The sequence below is a fragment of the Sorex araneus genome, chromosome 6 (assembly GCF_027595985.1).
Source record: "Sorex araneus isolate mSorAra2 chromosome 6, mSorAra2.pri, whole genome shotgun sequence".
Lineage (NCBI taxonomy): Eukaryota > Metazoa > Chordata > Mammalia > Eulipotyphla > Soricidae > Sorex > Sorex araneus.
In genome coordinates, this window is record NC_073307.1 from 137,179,488 (window position 1) to 137,197,411 (window position 17,924).

Here is a 17,924-nt window from a genome sequence, read left to right on the forward strand (position 1 = left end):
GGAGTGGTGAAAGTAGACCTCTTTATGGAATGGCATTTACTGGGAATTGCAACCAATGAATGGTAGTGACTAAGACTAGGGAGAATATGAAAAGTCTGGAAACTTCCAGTAGAGTGGTGACTCTTGTCTGGGTTGATGTGATGGCAATAGTGATGGAGAGAAAAGGCCAGATTAAAGCACATTTTGGACAGAGAATTGAGAAAGCGTGCGAGCTGAGGTTTATGAAAGAGAAAGACCCAGGGATAGATCAACAATTCTGACTTAAAATATCTAGATGGACGGTGTTGTCACTTACTGAGAGGGGCAGTTTGAAAGGGATTCTGCAGGAAAAACATACTATCAAGACTTCCTGTGAAGCCAGGGCCATTTCAAGAAGTCTGAGCATTGTACAAATGGGGATATAAATGAGGTGGTAGAATATATGGGTCTGGAGCTTGGGGAAAAGGTCTGAGTTGGAAATATGTACTTAGGAGTTATGATTATATAGTGTGTAAGTGTCCAAAGAGTAATCCAAAGAAAATTCAGAGCCTAAGAAAAGGGAGAACAAGGGTGATGAAGAAAAATTAATTTTTGGCAGTAGTACCCTGAGTTTACTTGGAGGGGGTTGATAGAAGTCATGACTTTGTTGGCCTAAAATATCTAGGATAACCTTAGAATTGGTTCATCCAAAGACCTTCTTTTTTTGGGGGGGAAGGGCATTTTGGGGTCACATCTGGTGATGTTCAGGGGTTACTACTGGCTCTGTACTCAGGAATTATTCATGACAGTGCTCAGGGGACCTTTGCAAAGCTGGGAATAGAACCCAGGTCGGCCATGTGCAAGGCAAATGCCCTACCCAGGATACTATCGCTCTGGTCCCAATCCAATGACCTCTTTTTTATTTTTTTCTTTTTGAGTTACACCTGGCGATGCACAGGGGCTACTCCTGGCTTTGCACTCAGGAATTACCCTGGTGGTGCTCAGGGGACCATATGGGATGCTGGGAATCCCCCTGTTTGTTTTCCCATCATACAGGGATCCCCTATAACCCTCAAGGGCAGGGGATAGTGGAGCGAGCCCATCTCACTCTTAAAACATATATTCAAAAGCTCCGAACAGAAAAGGAACTGTACCCAGCCTCACTTTCCCCTAAGACATTACTATCTCACGCTTTGTTTGTCATGAACTTTCTTATACTGGACAAAGAAGGTCGCAGCGCAGCGGACTGGTTTTGGCATACTTCCACCAGCCACACTTATGCAAAAGTAAGGTGGAAAGACCCTGGTCAACCAAATGCAAGGCAAATGCCCTACCCGCTGTGCTATTGCTCCAGCCCCCTCCAATCACCTTTTTTAACTGTTGATGCTATCTGACCTCTCTACAACAGATGCTGTCTCCAAATACCTCGCCTGATAATTCTCCCTGCTTCTCAGTATCCCGTGGACCGGCTTCAGTTCCCTCTGCCTGTCTATAATTACTGGAGCTCTCAAGAAGTCTTCCCACATCTCAGTTTCTTTCCTCTACTCACGATCTGTCTTGGTGATCTCCTCTACTTCTCTGCTTATAAATACCTCTCAAAGTCTCAGATTCTCATTCTCCCAGATGCTCGGAGAGCACCGCTACCTGATAGACTTCACAAAATTACTAACCAGAATGCTGAAGCAAATTCATTCTGTCTCCATCAAACTCACCATCTCTCTCTTGAATGCTTTCCTTTTTTTTCTGCTCTGTCTTTCACCTCCATTTGTAAAGTCAGCCAAGACTTATTAACTACCGCCTATCCTGACACCTCTACTTGCTCACAGACATACTGACTTCGGGAAGTGGTCATACAGTTGTAAACCTACACCCTAACTCAGACTACTGTCTACTACTTAAATCATTTCTGCCATCTTCTAACTGGTTTCAGTGTCCCTGATTTATCACCCCCTTCTGCCAATTCATATTCCACTCAGCATTTTATAATAACAAAGACTTGGAGATACTCTAAATGACTATCAATTGGGCTCTGGTTGACATACAGTTGATTTTATATATATGTATATATATAAAAAATATATATATTTCTATATATACATATAAAATTCTATATATATAATATATAGAATTATATATATAGAATCATACATATATATATAATTCTACTTCAATGGGCTAGAGCGATAGCACAGTGGTAGGGCATTTGCCCTGCACGCGGCTGACCTGGGTTCGATTCCTCCACCCCTCTCGGAGAGCCCAACAAGCTACCAAGAGTATCTCACCCAAACGGCAGAGCCGTTTTCAATATGCCAAAAACAGTAACAATAAGTCTCAAAATGGAGACATTACTGGTGCCTGCTCGAGCAAATTGATGAGCAACAGAATGACAGTGACAGTGACCACACATGGTCCCTCGAGCACAACCAGGAATTATCCCTGAGCACAGAGCCATAAGTAAGTCCTAAGCACTACTAGGTGTGGCCCAAAACACAACAAAAAGCAAAGTGGTATTTTTCTGTCAAAAATAATTTATTTGGGCATGCTCTGTTCTTAAGTTGCCTGCATCCCAATCAACTAGACATGTATTATTTCTTACCCTTTATTGGACCCCTCTGTACCTGCTTCTGTCTGTCTCTGACTCTGACTCTGTCTGTCTGTCTGTCTGTCTGTCTCTGTCTCTCTCTCTCTCCCCCTACCCTCCCCCCTCATATTTCCTAAATAAAATGATTTACTTATAAAAGTTAGTATCTTTGGCAGTAGACAGTGAATCCTATCTACCCCATCATTTGGATAATTAACATATTCTTTTTTTTTTTTTTTTTTTTTGCTTTTTGGGTCACACCTGGCAATGCACAGGGGTTACTCCTGGCTCTGCACTCAGGAATCACCCCTGGCACTGCTCAGAGGACCATATGGGAATCGAACCCGGATCGGCCACGTGCAAGGCAAATGCCCTACCCACTGTACTATTGCTCCAGCCCCCATAATTAACATATTCTATGTACAAAATGTATTTTATCCATAGTTAGGCTGAGTACAATAAATAATTACATTAATATTTATATCTATATACCAAATTAAAATTTGAGGGCTGGAGAGAAACTCAGAGGTTAAGGCATTTTTCTTACATGCAGCAGACCCTGATTCTCTCCAAGCATAACTAAGAGTAACCTCTTGGTATAAAGCCAGGAGTAAGCCCTGAGCATCACCAAGTGTACCCTCTCCCCTCACTAAAAAAATTTGAATCTCTTTTAAACAAGTAAAGATTTCAGTGTTGGTTTGCCTTGCCTTCTAAAATTTTACTCTTAAGCCATTGTCATGAAGCTGTTGTGCTAACAAAAAGGACAAACACATAGATAATGTTCTGATCTCAGAAAGCAAGTCAACTGATGTGAGAAAACAGAAAAAAAGCACACAGAAGTATAGTCTAAAGAGCAGAGATAGGTGCAAAAGTGTCCTTAGATGTCTGATTGTATCTTAATATTTACCAAAGAAAGAAAGCAGAGAAATGTCAACAGAAGAACACCTTTGGCTGACAGGTGACCTAAAGCCTGACTTCTTGAACCAATGAAAGAATTTAATGGGCATTCCAAACTGGCCGTTAGTTCTCTGTCCATTCTCCTTTTCCCAGGAAAGGACTCCAAGGGAAAGAGCATTGCTAAGAATATAGAAACAGTCTGTCAATATTCTTTCTAGAAGTCTCAAAGCACCTCTTCTCGGGTTCCCAATATATTTATCAACTATTCCTTTGCCCTTCACTATGAACTGGAGTTAATTTCTCCTTCCAAGGTAACTATTTCAGATCGCCATTTTGCCCGGGTGAACAGACGCCCAGGGACCTCTGGAGTAAAAAGAGGAACATCTGTGGTCTGTCTTTGGAGACTGTACAGATAAAACTGAGGAAGGTGTTGACTACTCATTTTGCCCATCCTTGTGCCTATGAGAATTCATCTCTCTTCTGTTATTTGCACCACCCATTCCTTTCAGAGTATTTTATTACGGTGATAGCTTCCGCAGAAGCCCTGCCATTCAGAGTAACCATCCAGGGGCTGGAGAGATAGCACAATGGGCAAGGAGCTTGCCTTGAACACAATCAACTGGGTTCAAACCCAGGGAACCCTATATGGTCCCCCAAGAACTGGGTGTGGCCCAGAAAGCAAAATAAATAAATAAAATACATAAAACGGCCATACAGACATATTGTATTAGCCCTCAAACATTTTAATTTGTTTCTTTGGTTTGGGGGCCACATCTAACAATGCTCAGGGCTTACTCCTGCCTCTTGTGCTCAAGAATCACTCCTGACAGTGCTCCGAAGACCACATGCAGGATCAAATTGGGGTGAGTCACATGAAAGGCTTGCAAGTGACTTAAATCCTAGACTCTCTCTAGACTTCAAACACTGGAATCTGAAGCCTATTATGAAAGTTATGGTGTCTCCCCTACCTCCCCCACCCCTGCCATGCTGCCAGCTTCAGGACTAAGAGGTTCAACCCCTCAACGCCACCGCAGGTCCAGAAGGCCTTGAGAACAATATTTATCTGGTACACCCTCATCAGGGCCTTGTCCTGTGATCACCCAGGACCATGCACACTGCCTGAACACAGTCTGGATCTAACAGTTACTTGAAGAACCCATTAAAAAAATTCTTTTGTTCTGGGACCAGAACAATAAAACAGTGGGTAAGGTGCTTGCCTTGTATGTGGCAGCATGTAGGTTTGATTCCTGGAACTCCATATGGTCCCTTGAGCCTGCCAAAAGTGATCCCTGAGAGTACAGAGCCAGGAGTAAGACCCGAGTACTGCCAGGTATAACCCAAACACCAAAAAGGGGGGAAAAAAATCCTAACTTCCTTCTGCAGGTCTAGGTCATTCTGAAGAGTCATCCTTGCACCAGCACTTCCTGCGGTTTAGTGTTTTATGATGGGTTCCATGTCTCTCTCCATCCACCTTTGCCTCCTTCCCCTTCCATGGGATTTATATTGACAGTTCCCCTAAATACATTCCATGCACTCAGGTCTCCATTTGTATATTCCGGGAGCAACCAGCAACAATGCCTCAGACCCAACAGATCAGTTGGGTTTGAAAAGAATTCATAAGTGGAATATCCCCCGACTAATAACAAATCTCAACCAGTCTTTCATTTGGAACATCCACAATTAATCATGATCAAAAGAAGCCAACTCCAGGGCTTTTATTCTATGAAGATTTTACTAATGTGCATTGATTGATGACTTTGAATCCCAGAAAAACATTAGGAGAACAGATTCAGCCTTTAATCTCATTATTCTTTTAGAAATTAGTTAAATATTTATTTGTGACACATTTCTAGACCATGTGTTGTATCTAAATATAAACAATAACGACTGAATCTGTTCTCCGGGGATCAGCAGTCCCTAAGGCACGTCTGAGGGAAGGTGGCGGATCTCCATTCATATCACTCCCTCGGGGATGAGTTTATCTAATTGTGCTTTGTTCATGTTGACCTCCATCCACTTTCCTAACAAAGCTGCTTATCAGATCACAATGGGCCTTCAAAGTCAAGACTGAGATAAAAAAAACAAAAATACAATTTGGTGCAGCCCAGTTGACTTTGCCTGATATCTAACAGAAAAGAATCACTACTTTCCCTTATCTGTTTGCTTTGACCTTATCTCCTTTCCAGCACTGCTGTTGCCTTTCAACTTGAAATTTTCTAAGTGAGCAAACTGGGATCTGACCAGCCTCCTCCATTCTCAGATACCTAAACTTCTTTCCTCCTGGCATTTTCTTTTGAATGTCAAGTCTCCAAGTGAGGATAACTTAACTCTTCTGTGTAATCATCACCGTCCTTGCTGTGCCTTGCCTGTTAAATTCTTCATAATCTCTTTTTGCAGGAAACCTTGGCTATCTTGCCTTCTTTGATGAAAATGATTAAAGACCCCCCCTCCACTAGAGCAAAATAAATGGAAGGGAGGGTGTGTGAATTCTTAAGGAAATGTGAATTAACTGTTAAAAGTGAACAATATAGTCATGGTAGAGTTAGATGACAAATAGAAGGCACCCAATATCAGCATAGAGGCCAATGTTCTCAACACTTCATTTCTCTATCGCAAAATGAGCATAATTTTCAGTAAGTGGCCTCTACTAATTTGATGAAATATAAATTCTGTTGTGTATAATCACAGATCTAGATTAAGTTCAAATAAATGTATTTGTTAATGGTGATATCTACAAATGCTCAGGCACATGATAACTATTTCACAAACACCAAATGATATATTGGGAGGAGATAAATTTTTTAATAAGAATTTTTTTAGAAGGATGGAATGCTTGTGAAAATGAGATTCCCAAAGAACTCAGGGGGAGTCTGAATTTTCAAAGGAGTCAAACCATTAATCTGAACAAAGCACTGATATTTACCGCCACCTATTGGATGATGGGCTCACAACATTCTTAAAAAGACAAATTAGAGGGGCCAGAGCAGTAGGATAGTGGGTAGGGTGCTTGCCTGACAAGCTGCCAACCTAGGTTTGATCTCAGATACCGCATATGGTCCCTCACCAGAAGTGATCCCTTAGTGCAGAGCCAGAAGGAAGCCCTTAGCACTGCCAGGAGTGGCCCCCAAACAATACAAAACAAAGATAAATTAGAATCTGCAAGGTTCCTTCCTCTATTTAAAAGGCATTGCTGGGGCTGAAGCGATAGCACAGCGGGAAGGGCGTTTGCCTTGCACGCGGCTGACCCGGGTTCGATTCCCAGCATCCCATATGGTCTCCTGAGCACCGCCAGGGGTAATTCCTGAGTGCAGATCCAGGAGTGACCACTGTGCATTGCCGGGTGTGACCCAAAAAGAAAAAAAAAAAAGGCATTGCTAAGTCATTGCTTTTAGCACATGGTACAAAAATGAAAACAAAACTTAAATGACTACTAGTAGTAGTATCCCTATACCTAGTAGTTACTTTGCAAAAGCGGGCAAATTAAATCACACCTCTAAACTGCTACCGACCAAAGACGACAAAAGAAAGTCTAAGTTCCAGAACCTTCTAAGTGATCATCTACGAAGTGCAGACCAAAGGCTGCATAATTCAGAGAAGGAGACCCACGGGTTGTTACCGGTGCTGTTTCAAAGCACTGCTTCTAGAAAAGACCGCGCTATTGGCACCCTAACCACCAACAGTGATAGGAGATTCCTTCATCCAAAAGAACCCACGGGGCAGGAGCGATAAGTACAGTGGGCAGGGCATTTACCTTGCATGTGGTCAAGCAGGGTTTGATCCTCAGCATCCCATATGGTCCCTCGAGCACTGCCAGGAGAGATTCCTGAGTGCAGAGCCAGGAGCAACCCCTGAGCATCGCTAGGTGTGACCCAAACAAAACAACTCAGACCAAAGTCATGGTACCCCGAGAGAAGAGAATCAAAACTCTCCTCTCAATGGCTGACATGAGGGTAGGGCTTTTGCTTTGCACGTGGTTGACCTGGGTTTGATTCCCAGCATCCCATATGCTCCCCTGAGCACCACCAGGAGTAATTCCTGAGTGCAAAGCCAGGAGTAAGCCCTGTGCATCATCAGGTGTGACCCAAAAAGCAAAAAAAATAAAAAGTAAAATATAAATAATGACTGCTTTGAGAGGAAAGGGGTAAAACAGACCAAAAGCTGAGCAGTTTTAGGAAAAAATAGAGCCCAACCTGGAAGGTACATTCCGTGTCTCAGAGGCAGCCACCCCACAGTCCAGCTGGCTATGGCCCTGCAGCATAACAAGTACAGACCAGTGGTTAGGGATGTAGGCAGTGAGAGCCAGGCTGCCTGGCTGCAGGCCAAGCTCTGCCACCTGCTAGCTCGGAAATCTGAAGCAAGTTCTTGAACATGTCTGTGCCACAGTTCCTATGCCACTAAAGCCGTGATAGTAACAGTGGTCCCTGGAGTGGAGAGTCAATCCACAGTACAGGTAGAGTGCTGTCAGTGATGTGGCACTGTGGTCATTCCATCAGAGGGATCAGGACAGAGGGCAGGTCCTTTGGCATCAAATTTCCCAGGTCTTTGAGAGGCTAGAATCAACATTTGCTTTTCAGGTGAAATATGTTTCCATAGAAGCAAACAGTTCAAACATTTTTTTAATATCCCCATTGTGTCAAAACAGTCATGCCAGTGGGCGCCATCCAGATCTCGGGCACCCAAGAGCCTATATCTGGGGACTCCAAGAAGAAGTGGGCATGGGGCTGGAGCAATAGCACAGCAGTAGGGCGTTTCCCTTGCATGCGGCCGACCCAAGTTCAATTCCCAGCATCCCTTATAGTCCCCTGAGCACCGCCAGGAGTTAATTCCTGAGTGCATGATCCAGGAGTAATCCCTGTGCACCGCAGGGTGTGACCCAAAAAGAAAAAAAGCCCCCCCCCCCAAAAAAAAAAGAAGAAGTGGGCATGAACACAAACAAGTCTCAATGCCACCTTTCACTGGGCCACCAGTTCTGTAGGCCCAAAAGCGCACGGGTGGGGATCAGATATTCTTGTGCCAGATCCTAAAGAGTGTGTGACAGATGGCCCTCCTGACCGCAGACAACAGAATAAAGATCTCCTGGTGACATCAACAAAGCTTCTAATATACAGGGACATGTGGGGGTGCCCACAGATGCTTCTGGTCCATGGGAAATATACCTTTATTCCAGATCTGGAACATAGATCTTTATCTCTACCCAAGAGACAGAGGGATTGACCCAGATCCAGTCCTTCTATTGCAATGGAGTCCATTCTCTTTTCAGAGCACAGCCCTTGCTCAAGGAGGCTCTACTTCAAAGCTACAGTGGCTGAGATCACTGGGGGGAGGGGGAGGGAGACAGACAGACAGACAGACAGACAGACAGACACACACACACACACACACACACACACACACACACACACACACACACCCCTGACCTGCCTATTTCAAGACAGCTGTCCCCTCTGTTCTAAGCCATACCTATCTCCATGAATGAAAATCAAATACACAAATAGTAGGTGAGGCTAAATAAAGAGCAATGCTAGAAAAAAAAACTGAAAAATAAAGTGCAAAGCATTAAACAATAAGGTTTTTTTTTTCCTTTCAAAGTTTAAGGACCTTCTCCTTTAACACTGCTAGTCCATTGTCTTTTCTGCCATCCTTGGAAGCCAACCAGACAGATTTATAACGATATGTGAGTCCTTTTCTGTTCTACTAACAAATATGCAGCCCATCTGCCTCCAATCAATGATGGAGCACGTGGAGATGGAGCAGCGAGATATTTTTAAACATGCCTTAATTAATTCATCTCAAGGTTTTGGTGGTGGGTGCCTTGAGGGGCGGGCAGAGGGAGGAGAGAGCAAGCTCACAATCATGATAAATAAAGAGATTTGCTGTAATCTGGATTCTAAAGCCCTTTCTATGAAAACAGCCTGCTTACCCTGCAACAAGCTGGTAAGAGCAAGGAAGAGCCAATCCCCCACTCATAGTGATTTATCAGTGGCATTGGTAAGAGTTTGTAAGATTTTCAACCACAAATTTTCATAATACACACACACAAAAAAAAAACCCACAATGTTTTTATATTGGGAGGGGCTCTCCTACACACCATGTCTAAGAGATTTTTTAATCATCGATGTCTTATTTGATTTAAACCATGATAGCAGGTGACTGAAATGAAGAATAGATGCAGTTCCTTCTCTCGGGAGACACAAGCCAGTCCCACTGAAGCTGAATGGGAAGAATCCGTAGAGAAAACAATTCAGTGTGCCTTTAAAAGAGGGAAAACCAGGCATTCTGGCGGTGTGTGATACAACTAAAGGGTCATTTAAATTAACCTGTACTGAGTTTCAAAACTGGGAACAAACTTTGCAAACCCTGTATCTATTGGATTTGTGACACACTGACCAAGACATCTCCCATGATATTAAATATTGCTTGTTTCCATCTTGTTAAAGCTTTTCTTGTCTAACAATTCCCTTATATCTGTATCCAATGGCGACAGTCTAATCATGTTGCACAAAAAAAAAGAAAAGTAGTCATCAACTCAGAACAGACCTACCTTTGGGTTTCTAATATTTTGACTTCTTCCAAGTATTCTTTAGATATCAAAATTGTTTCTTGAAAATTAAGTTTTTGGGACTGGAGTGATAACACAGCAGGTAGGGCATTTGCCTTGCATGCAGCCAACCCGGGTTCGATTCCCAGCATCCCATATGGTCCCCTGAGCACCGCCAGGGGTAATTCCTGAGTGCAGAGCCAGGAGTAACTACCCTTGAGCATTGCCGGGTATGACCCAAAAAGAAAAAAAAAAAGAAAATTAAGCTTTCAATCACTGTCTCAGGAAGTCTGAAATGGCTTTCTCAGAGGCTCACTCATATCTATTTTACCCAAGGAGGCTGATTTCTATGTTCTCGAAAATGAGAAATTAAAATCTCAGGGAAACCCAATACAGGCAATATGCAAACTCCAGTAGGACCCAAATGTCACTTACGTCCCAATAACTTCACACCATACACTCATCCTCTAAGGACCTCACCGTCCTTCCTGAGAAGGGGGAGGGATATGCCGCTCATTAGTTTTTGCTTTTGTTAACTTGAAATAATAAATGCAGAGATATCCCGTGCCAGGATTTTGGGGCTCTCAGCAGTTTTCTGTTTTAGTGGATTTCAGAGACACACTGAAATCTAAGCCCTCATGTTTGGCCTTCACCCTGACCCCCTGGCTCCTAGGAACATGATCACTGGGGGGCTCAGGCCTCTTCCTACCCCCAAAACACATTTCTAAAGTGCCCTCCTCTGGGCGCTCCCTTATAACTCGGTCAAACAGCAGACACTAGCCTGTCTCCCACCAACTACTTCTGATCTGTTTCCAATTTGGATCACGGACCTAAAACTAGCCATGTAGGGGGGACTCCAAAAACAAACAAAAAAAATGGCTAGCTATTAAATTAGACCTTGTTTTACAATAAAATACTTCTTAAGACCTGGCAACCACAGAGGAGTCCACTGTTGACTTTTATTAGAAACTGGATACTGATAATCCCAATTCCAAAACAGCCAGAAGCCTCAGACCATCAGATTGTGTTTGAGCATTTTCATCAAAGCCAAGATCAAGCGCACGGGCTGGTAGTGGGACTCTTCTAAATTTTGAGGTGTAGATGTGAAAGTTTTGAAATTCAGTGACTCCTATACAAGATATGCCTAGTACACTCTCAATGATAACTGACATTTCTTGATGAATACTCCGAGATTCTGCCAAGTCCTGGAATCCTCTTGAAAAGATGGCATTATGTTTTATATTATCGCATTCTTAAAGTCTATTTTCATAGCAATGTCTGTTTCACAGTCAGCGGGAGAATGGAAAGTGATGATGTGTACAAATGAGCTTCGAAAGGGGGGTGCTAAACAAGCAAAAGATGTCAACTAGTCTATCAATTCCTTAAAAATACTCTTCTTCCACAGATACAGCTCACTAGTAACTACATCATCAAGGAAGTAACAATGGGCAATAACACTATGGGCGATATTCCTATTTCTTTCTAGGTCAAAGACACATACTTTGAAAGCAAGTTAACTGTATTGCTATTTTTGCATCCCCCCCCCCACACACACACTGCTCAGTAATGTGTATTTCCAGAAAGTGGTTTCAAGTTAAAGGCTAACAAAAGACAGTGGCCTGGGGATGCTTAGAGAATATCCAGACTTAAGACACATTAAGCAATGCTGTCAGGGGAGGTATGAGAATCTCAGTAAACCATAAGAACAATGAACTAATCAAGGTTCCCCAACTAGCGCTCGTCTTCTAAAAGCCAGTTCCCTGACTATTTATATCTTTATATTCCCCCAGAGATCCCAGCATGTGAGGTCTACCCAACAAGATCTCAGTCAATGCTCCTGGAATAAAAAAGATGGCACAAAGGAAGAGGAGAAAGGAAGACCAGAGTTTCTGAGGATGCTACTGTCCACCAGCTTCCTATTCTGAAACAATTATGCGTCATAGATCTTTATCTACTTGCATGCCAGCACTTCCGTTTTCTTTCCATTTTTTTTTTGTCTCCTAAATACAAGTTCCTCTGGCCAATCTTAATGATGAGCAATATGTAAATACTGCGCGAATGAAATGTGAGCCCTTTAAAATGACTCTATAGTTAATGTTAAATCATTTGGTAATTCTCATTCAGAATAAAGATGATAATAATCTGAATGGGGCTATTGTAGTTTTTACCTCTCCCTTTACTATCTGGCCTTCGAAACAAGGTCTGAACTGGATGCAGGATTGGAAAGACCATCATCCATCTCTTTCATGATGTCTTCCAAACTCATCTGTACAAACAGGGATAAGTTAAGATGGGCCCTCAAGGAAGGCAGAAATGCTTTTATATCTGTTCTAATACTCTTTAAAGAAGTAAGATTGGGCCGTGCAGGTTCCTAACAAGCAACCTGAGAGGTATGTTTTTGCACCCCGTCCAACCCTTTTGATACCTTTCTGAAGCATCTTTCCTGAGAAAATAATGATCGGAAAAGGTCTACACTGCTGAACAATTAGGATGCAAAGAGAGAGGAAATCTCAAGCTGCCCTAAGATGCCAGGACTTTGGAAGAACTCCAGGGGACAGAGAAGAAGGCATGAGTTCCTTCTCCTGGACCCAGTTTTAGACTCTTTCCTCTGTGTTGGAGGTTGGAATCTGGGCTCTGATTTGGCAACCAGCTCTCCACTCCCACTCAGACACTCACTCACTCCCAGAAAGCCTACAGAGCTGGTCAGTTTTCCAGGGAAATGCCAGTGCCCAAGACTGCATCCACGCTGTCAAGAACCGGATTCTTGTATTCCACAGAACACCCCAGTCCCCAAACCCAGGCCCTTGGCCCTAGCAAGAGTCTAGAGCAGTTTTGCTAATTAAGCAAAAGGCTGAGTTCTCCTCAAAGGTCCTTTCATGCTCAGATTCTACCAAGCCAGGAAGGCTGACTTGGGAGAACAGTCCAAGGACCTGGGTTCTAGCCCTTCCTTGAGCGTGTTAGTAGACAAGGGATCCTATTGTCCCTTCCGGCTCCATTTCCCTCTGGTTACGGACAGCTCATTCGCTCTCTCGATCTCTTCATCCCGGCGAGCGCTCTCCCTCTGAAAGGCAGCCTCCGGAGTACGGAGAAAACACCAGAGTCTGAATATTCCAGTGCCTGCACCCAAACCACTTATTTCCGCGTCTCTTCCCAGGCAGCGCCTCATCTTCCCCACTCTTCCTTCGAATAGATCCCGGAGATTCCTCCCTCCGGGCACCAGCAGCCCTCGCCGGGCCCCGGCAGCGTCTGACCCGCGCGGCCCCGGCAAATCCCACATTCAAGGCCGCGCGCGCAGCACCTCGCTCCGCCCCGACCCCCAGCCCCGGCTCATTCATTCCCGGGCGGGCCGGCACGGCGCGGTCCCCGGCGCTCAGGGGTGCGTCTGTTCCCCCGGGGCAGCGTGCAGCGCGCGCCGAGCCCGGTCCCTATTGTATTCCAATCGCAAAAGTAACCTCCCGAGGATTTTTTTTCCCCCTCCCCGGAGCGCTCGTTTTTCACGCTTTCATTGAACTAAATTCGACTGAAATAAACCAGCCCTCGGTCTTTCAGGTCCTTCAAAGGGCTCAGAAGCAAGCACCGGGAGAGAAAATCGATTTCCTCCCCACCAGCCTAAGCCCAGCCCAAGCCATCGATCTGCCACCACCAGACTGTCTCGGAGGCCCGGCAACGCGGACCTCTCCAGGGTCCCGGGCGCGGATGGGGCGGGGGGGGGGGGGTGGTCCCCACCCCGCTAGTCCACCACCCTCCCCCCCCCTTTACCCCATTCCCTTTGAATCCGGAGTAAAGCCCCCTCACCCTTCCGTAGATGCCATGGTCTGGGGAACGCCCCCTCCTCTTCGGCACAATTCGGCAGCGGCGACGGGTGAGGGAGCGAGCAGGCGCCGGGGTGAGCGGTGCAGTGTGGCCGGGCGCGGTATTTAAAGGGGGAACCTCTCCCCGCCCTTCCACCCACCCCCCGCCCGGGGTAAGCCCTTTAGCGGCGCCTCCACGGGCGCGGGACGAGGCTTCTACGCGAGCTAATCCGCGCGTCCCGGGCTCTTCCCACCGCGCGCACCCCGCGCTCCCGGAGGACGCCGGCCTCGGTGGCAAACTGGGCAGCGCCCTCGTGGTGGGGGTGGTAGGGGTGGTTGGGGGTGGCGGGGGGGGGCGTCCCTCGGACGAGGGTGCGCGCAGGCCCGGGTTGCTGGAGGGCGCGCACCGAGGATGCGCCCGCCGCCACCTGCGAGCCGGGCGAGCGGCGCGGACGGTTGCCGGCGCGTGTGCGTTCCCGGGAGCGTGCAGGCGGGTGTGCGTGTGTGTGTGTGTGTGTGTGTGTGCGGGAGTGCAAGTGTGCGCGGGTGTGTGCGCTCTGGGGATGTGGTGGTGGTGGCGGGGGGGAGGCCGCTGCGCCGCCTGGCTCGGCGCCTGCTGCCCGGGAGGGATTGCGAGATTTAGCCCCGCCGGAGCTGGGGATTTGCAGGCGATCCCTCTCTATTTTCGTCGAGAGCTGACATCACCGGCGCCGCCGCCTCGGGAGACTCCTTTTACCGCCGCCCCCTCGCCCCCCACCCACCCCCAACTGGAGACGCCTTCTCTCCCTCCCTCCCTCCCTCCCTCCTCTCCCCTCCCCCCCACCTCCAACACGCTCCACCGACCCCCACCCCCACCGACAGCAGCAGTCTCAGGCCATAAATTAGCCAAAGGAGAAAAGAGGTTTTCGTCGATGGCCCGGGAAGGCCTGAGCCGCCGGTGGAAGGAACTCAGTGTCTAAGGAATCGCTATTGTTTCCCTTCAAGCCCGCGTGGCCCCGGGTCACCCCGCGCGGGGCTGGGCGCCAGCCCGGGCACAGAAACCTGGGATGCCCCCTCGGTCCCCGCCGCCCTCGAGTCCCGGGCGCTCGGTCTCAGACTCGGGCATCCTGGCTCGGACTCACACGCCCCCCGCGGCTCACCCTTACAAACAGGTGGCTCACCCATCCCATCTCCCACGTTCAGGCTTCTGGAGCTCATTGGGCTAAAACCTGCAGCCTGGTTGAGCGCGCCCTCCCTCTTGAGCCCCCCGAATAAATCTCTGGCCTTCAAGTGTTCCTAGGGATGGATGTGAATGCAATTCCCTGGGGGGGCGGGCGGGATGCTGGGATGGGTGGGAGGCCTGAGGGTTTTGTTGCTGAGGTTGTTGTGTACGCGGAGGGAGGTCGGCCTGGGGGGGGGGGGGGGGATCTGACTAGCTAAGATCCGAGAGGCTGAAGAAGCTAGTGGCACAAGGCGGGTCTCCAAAGCCCTCCTCGGGCCGGATTCCCCGCCCGGCTTCTGAGCCCGGGGGCGGCGCGAGGAGACAGATGGGCTTGGGCAAGAAAGGGACCAAGCCTCCCAGTCGGCTTTGCATAATGATGAGATCCGTGCAGATTGTATTCTCTGGCACTGGGCTGAGACCTCTGGCTGTACCACTCTGGGACCACCTAGGAGGGAAAGCCTCATCTGGTCTGTAAAATGGGATCCAAAAGAACTCTCCATTTTCCCCTGCGCACACCTTCCCCTCCCTTTGCCCGTGGTTCAGAAATTAAACCGACTCCCTGGAAAATGCTGCAAACTGTAAACCCGCCTGAAAGAGGAAGGAGAAAAAGCAAACCTGTGCTGGGAACCTGCTAGCTCCAGGACCTCCCCCACCTCAACCCTTTGGTCTGACCATCACCTCTTTCTCCTGTCTCCGGAGTAGTGTCCACCAGTCAGAGGACAGAATACAGCTGCTTCCATGGGAAAACATCTCTGAGCTCGTCCAGGACACTGGCCAGGGGAACTGAGTCCGGTCACGTGGTCTAAGAAGTTAAATGCCAGGCATTGTATCCACACGAGTATCCAAGAGCTTGAGTTCTTTACCAGGGGGTGAATTCCTCAACTTCTCTTCAACACATCTGCAAAATGGGAATAACATCCCCAAACCTGCAATGCAAAGAGAATGACATGAAATGATGGTGATAAGCAATGCTCTAAAACTAAACTCTGGCAACCAGTAACTCCACTGCTTTTTTCTTTCTTTCTTTCTTTTATTTTCTTCCCACTAAATCTAAGGGCCCTACGAGGACAGGTTCTTCAGCACAGTATCTGAAGATGAGAAATAGCATGAGAAAGAGAGAAGAACTAAGAAGATTTTCTCATATGTTCACATCTTCTTGTTACCTCCATTCCTTCTGTAAATCTAAGTGCAACCTCTCTGGTCTCTTTCCCAGTCTGCTCTGTTCAGTTCTCTGGATGCATAAGTGTTCCTCTAAGGACCTCTCAGCCCCCCCTCCCTTGATTTTGCTTTTCCTCTTTTTTAAAATGTAGCTATTAATGCATTCATCTGTCTTAAACTGATGAATAGATGCTTTGTGCACATATCTAAAAATAAATGGTGGATGTTACCTTCCAGAACCTTGGTGCTGGGTTGAACTTTGGCCTTCCCTGAATCTTAGCCAGGGGCAGGGATGTGACTTTGCATCTGAAAGGGTCAGGGGCAGAAACTCTACAGTCTCATTTATCTTGACAATGAAGAGATTTTACTTCCCTTTCCGTTGAGAGGTGGAGATTAAAGGGGGGGACTCTCTCTCAGGCCTTGATATTAACCATCTCAGCACTCCACCATCCCACCCCCCTTCCTAGAATAAGAATGGAAGTACTATCCATCATAATCCCTCAGTCTCAGCATGCAGACTCCTGGGCCCAGTGACATCTTTCTTTAGCGCTCAGTTCTAGGATCAAGACTCCTGATGGTCTGTATATACAAGTTAAAAGAAAGAGAAATGGATGCAGGTGTTTTACCTTTTCAACCACCTATCTTTAGCACTGTAGCACTGTCATCCCATTGTTCATTGATTTACTCGAGCGGGCACCAGTAAATCTCCATTGTGAGACTTGTTACTGTTTCTGGCATATCGAATACGCCACGGGTAGCTTGCCAGCGTCTGCCAGGCAGGCAGGATACTCTTAGTAGCTTGCCGGGCTCTCTAAGAAGGATGGAGAAATCAAACCTGGGTTGGCCGTGTGGAAGGTGAACGCCCTACCTGCTATTGTTCATCTTAAAAAAAAAAAAAAAGGTGAAGAGATAGATCAAAAGCCTGGATACATATTTTGCAGGCAGGAGACCCTAGTTCAACCCTTAGCACTAAATGGTATCCCTGGTACCACCAGTAGTACCCCTGAGCACTGCCAGGTATGTCCCAAATCCCATTTTTTTTCTAGGTCAAGGGGCTGGAGAGATAGTACATGGGGTAAGGTGCTTGCCTTAAACACAACCTACCTGGGTTTGATCCCTAACATCCCATATGGTCCCCAAGCACCACCAGGGTTGATTCCTGAGAGCAGAGCTAGGAGTAACCCTTGAGCATCTCCAGGTGTGCCTCCCCTCCCCCACCATAATAGAAATTAATTCAAGTTCATTTGTATGATTCAGAACATGAGAAAATTCACATGAATCACCAAAGTGGCCCAATAAAATGGGATTGAGGTTCTCTTTGTCATCATCTCTTTAAGTGACTCTTTGGGAAAACCAGATATCCCAGTCCTACACTAGAGAGATATTTACATTCAGTTGTCCTTGGAGGTGAGGCCTATTAAATCACTTGGAATAGGCCACAGATAATTCTGGATAACTGTTAGTTAAGAGAACCCGCATCAGAGGGTCCCAGCTACTAATTCTTCATTGCTGATAAAACTAGATGGTGCTTTCAATACATCTGCCAATCAGAATACACACAGAGGTTTTTTAAAAAACATGGGACCACGGAGATAGTACAGAGGTTAGGGCACATGTTCTTGCATGCCCTCAACTTGGTTTGATCCCTGGCACCACATTCACTCCCTAACCCTTACCCAGAACTTCCAGTGTGTTTCAGGTGATCATCTAGGTCTGCTCCATAGGGAAAGTCCAGCTAAACCTTATCTTCCAGCTCTGCCACTGAACCCCAGACTGATTGGTAGAAAATCACTAGAAGTG

The 17,924-nt window shown here is 46.6% G+C and overlaps 1 protein-coding gene across 1 annotated transcript in view; it reads right to left on the reverse strand.

Annotated features, from left to right (window-relative positions):
• SLC1A2 (solute carrier family 1 member 2) overlaps nucleotides 1-14,503 on the reverse strand; it is a 176,179-nt gene extending 161,676 nt beyond the window's left edge. Inside the window, exon 1 of the mRNA XM_004607905.3 lies at nucleotides 13,770-14,503. Within this exon, the coding sequence (XP_004607962.1) occupies nucleotides 13,770-13,786 (17 nt within the window). The 5' untranslated portion in view covers nucleotides 13,787-14,503. The remainder of the gene's footprint in view (nucleotides 1-13,769) is intronic.
• Between the last annotated feature and the right edge of the window lie 3,421 nt (nucleotides 14,504-17,924).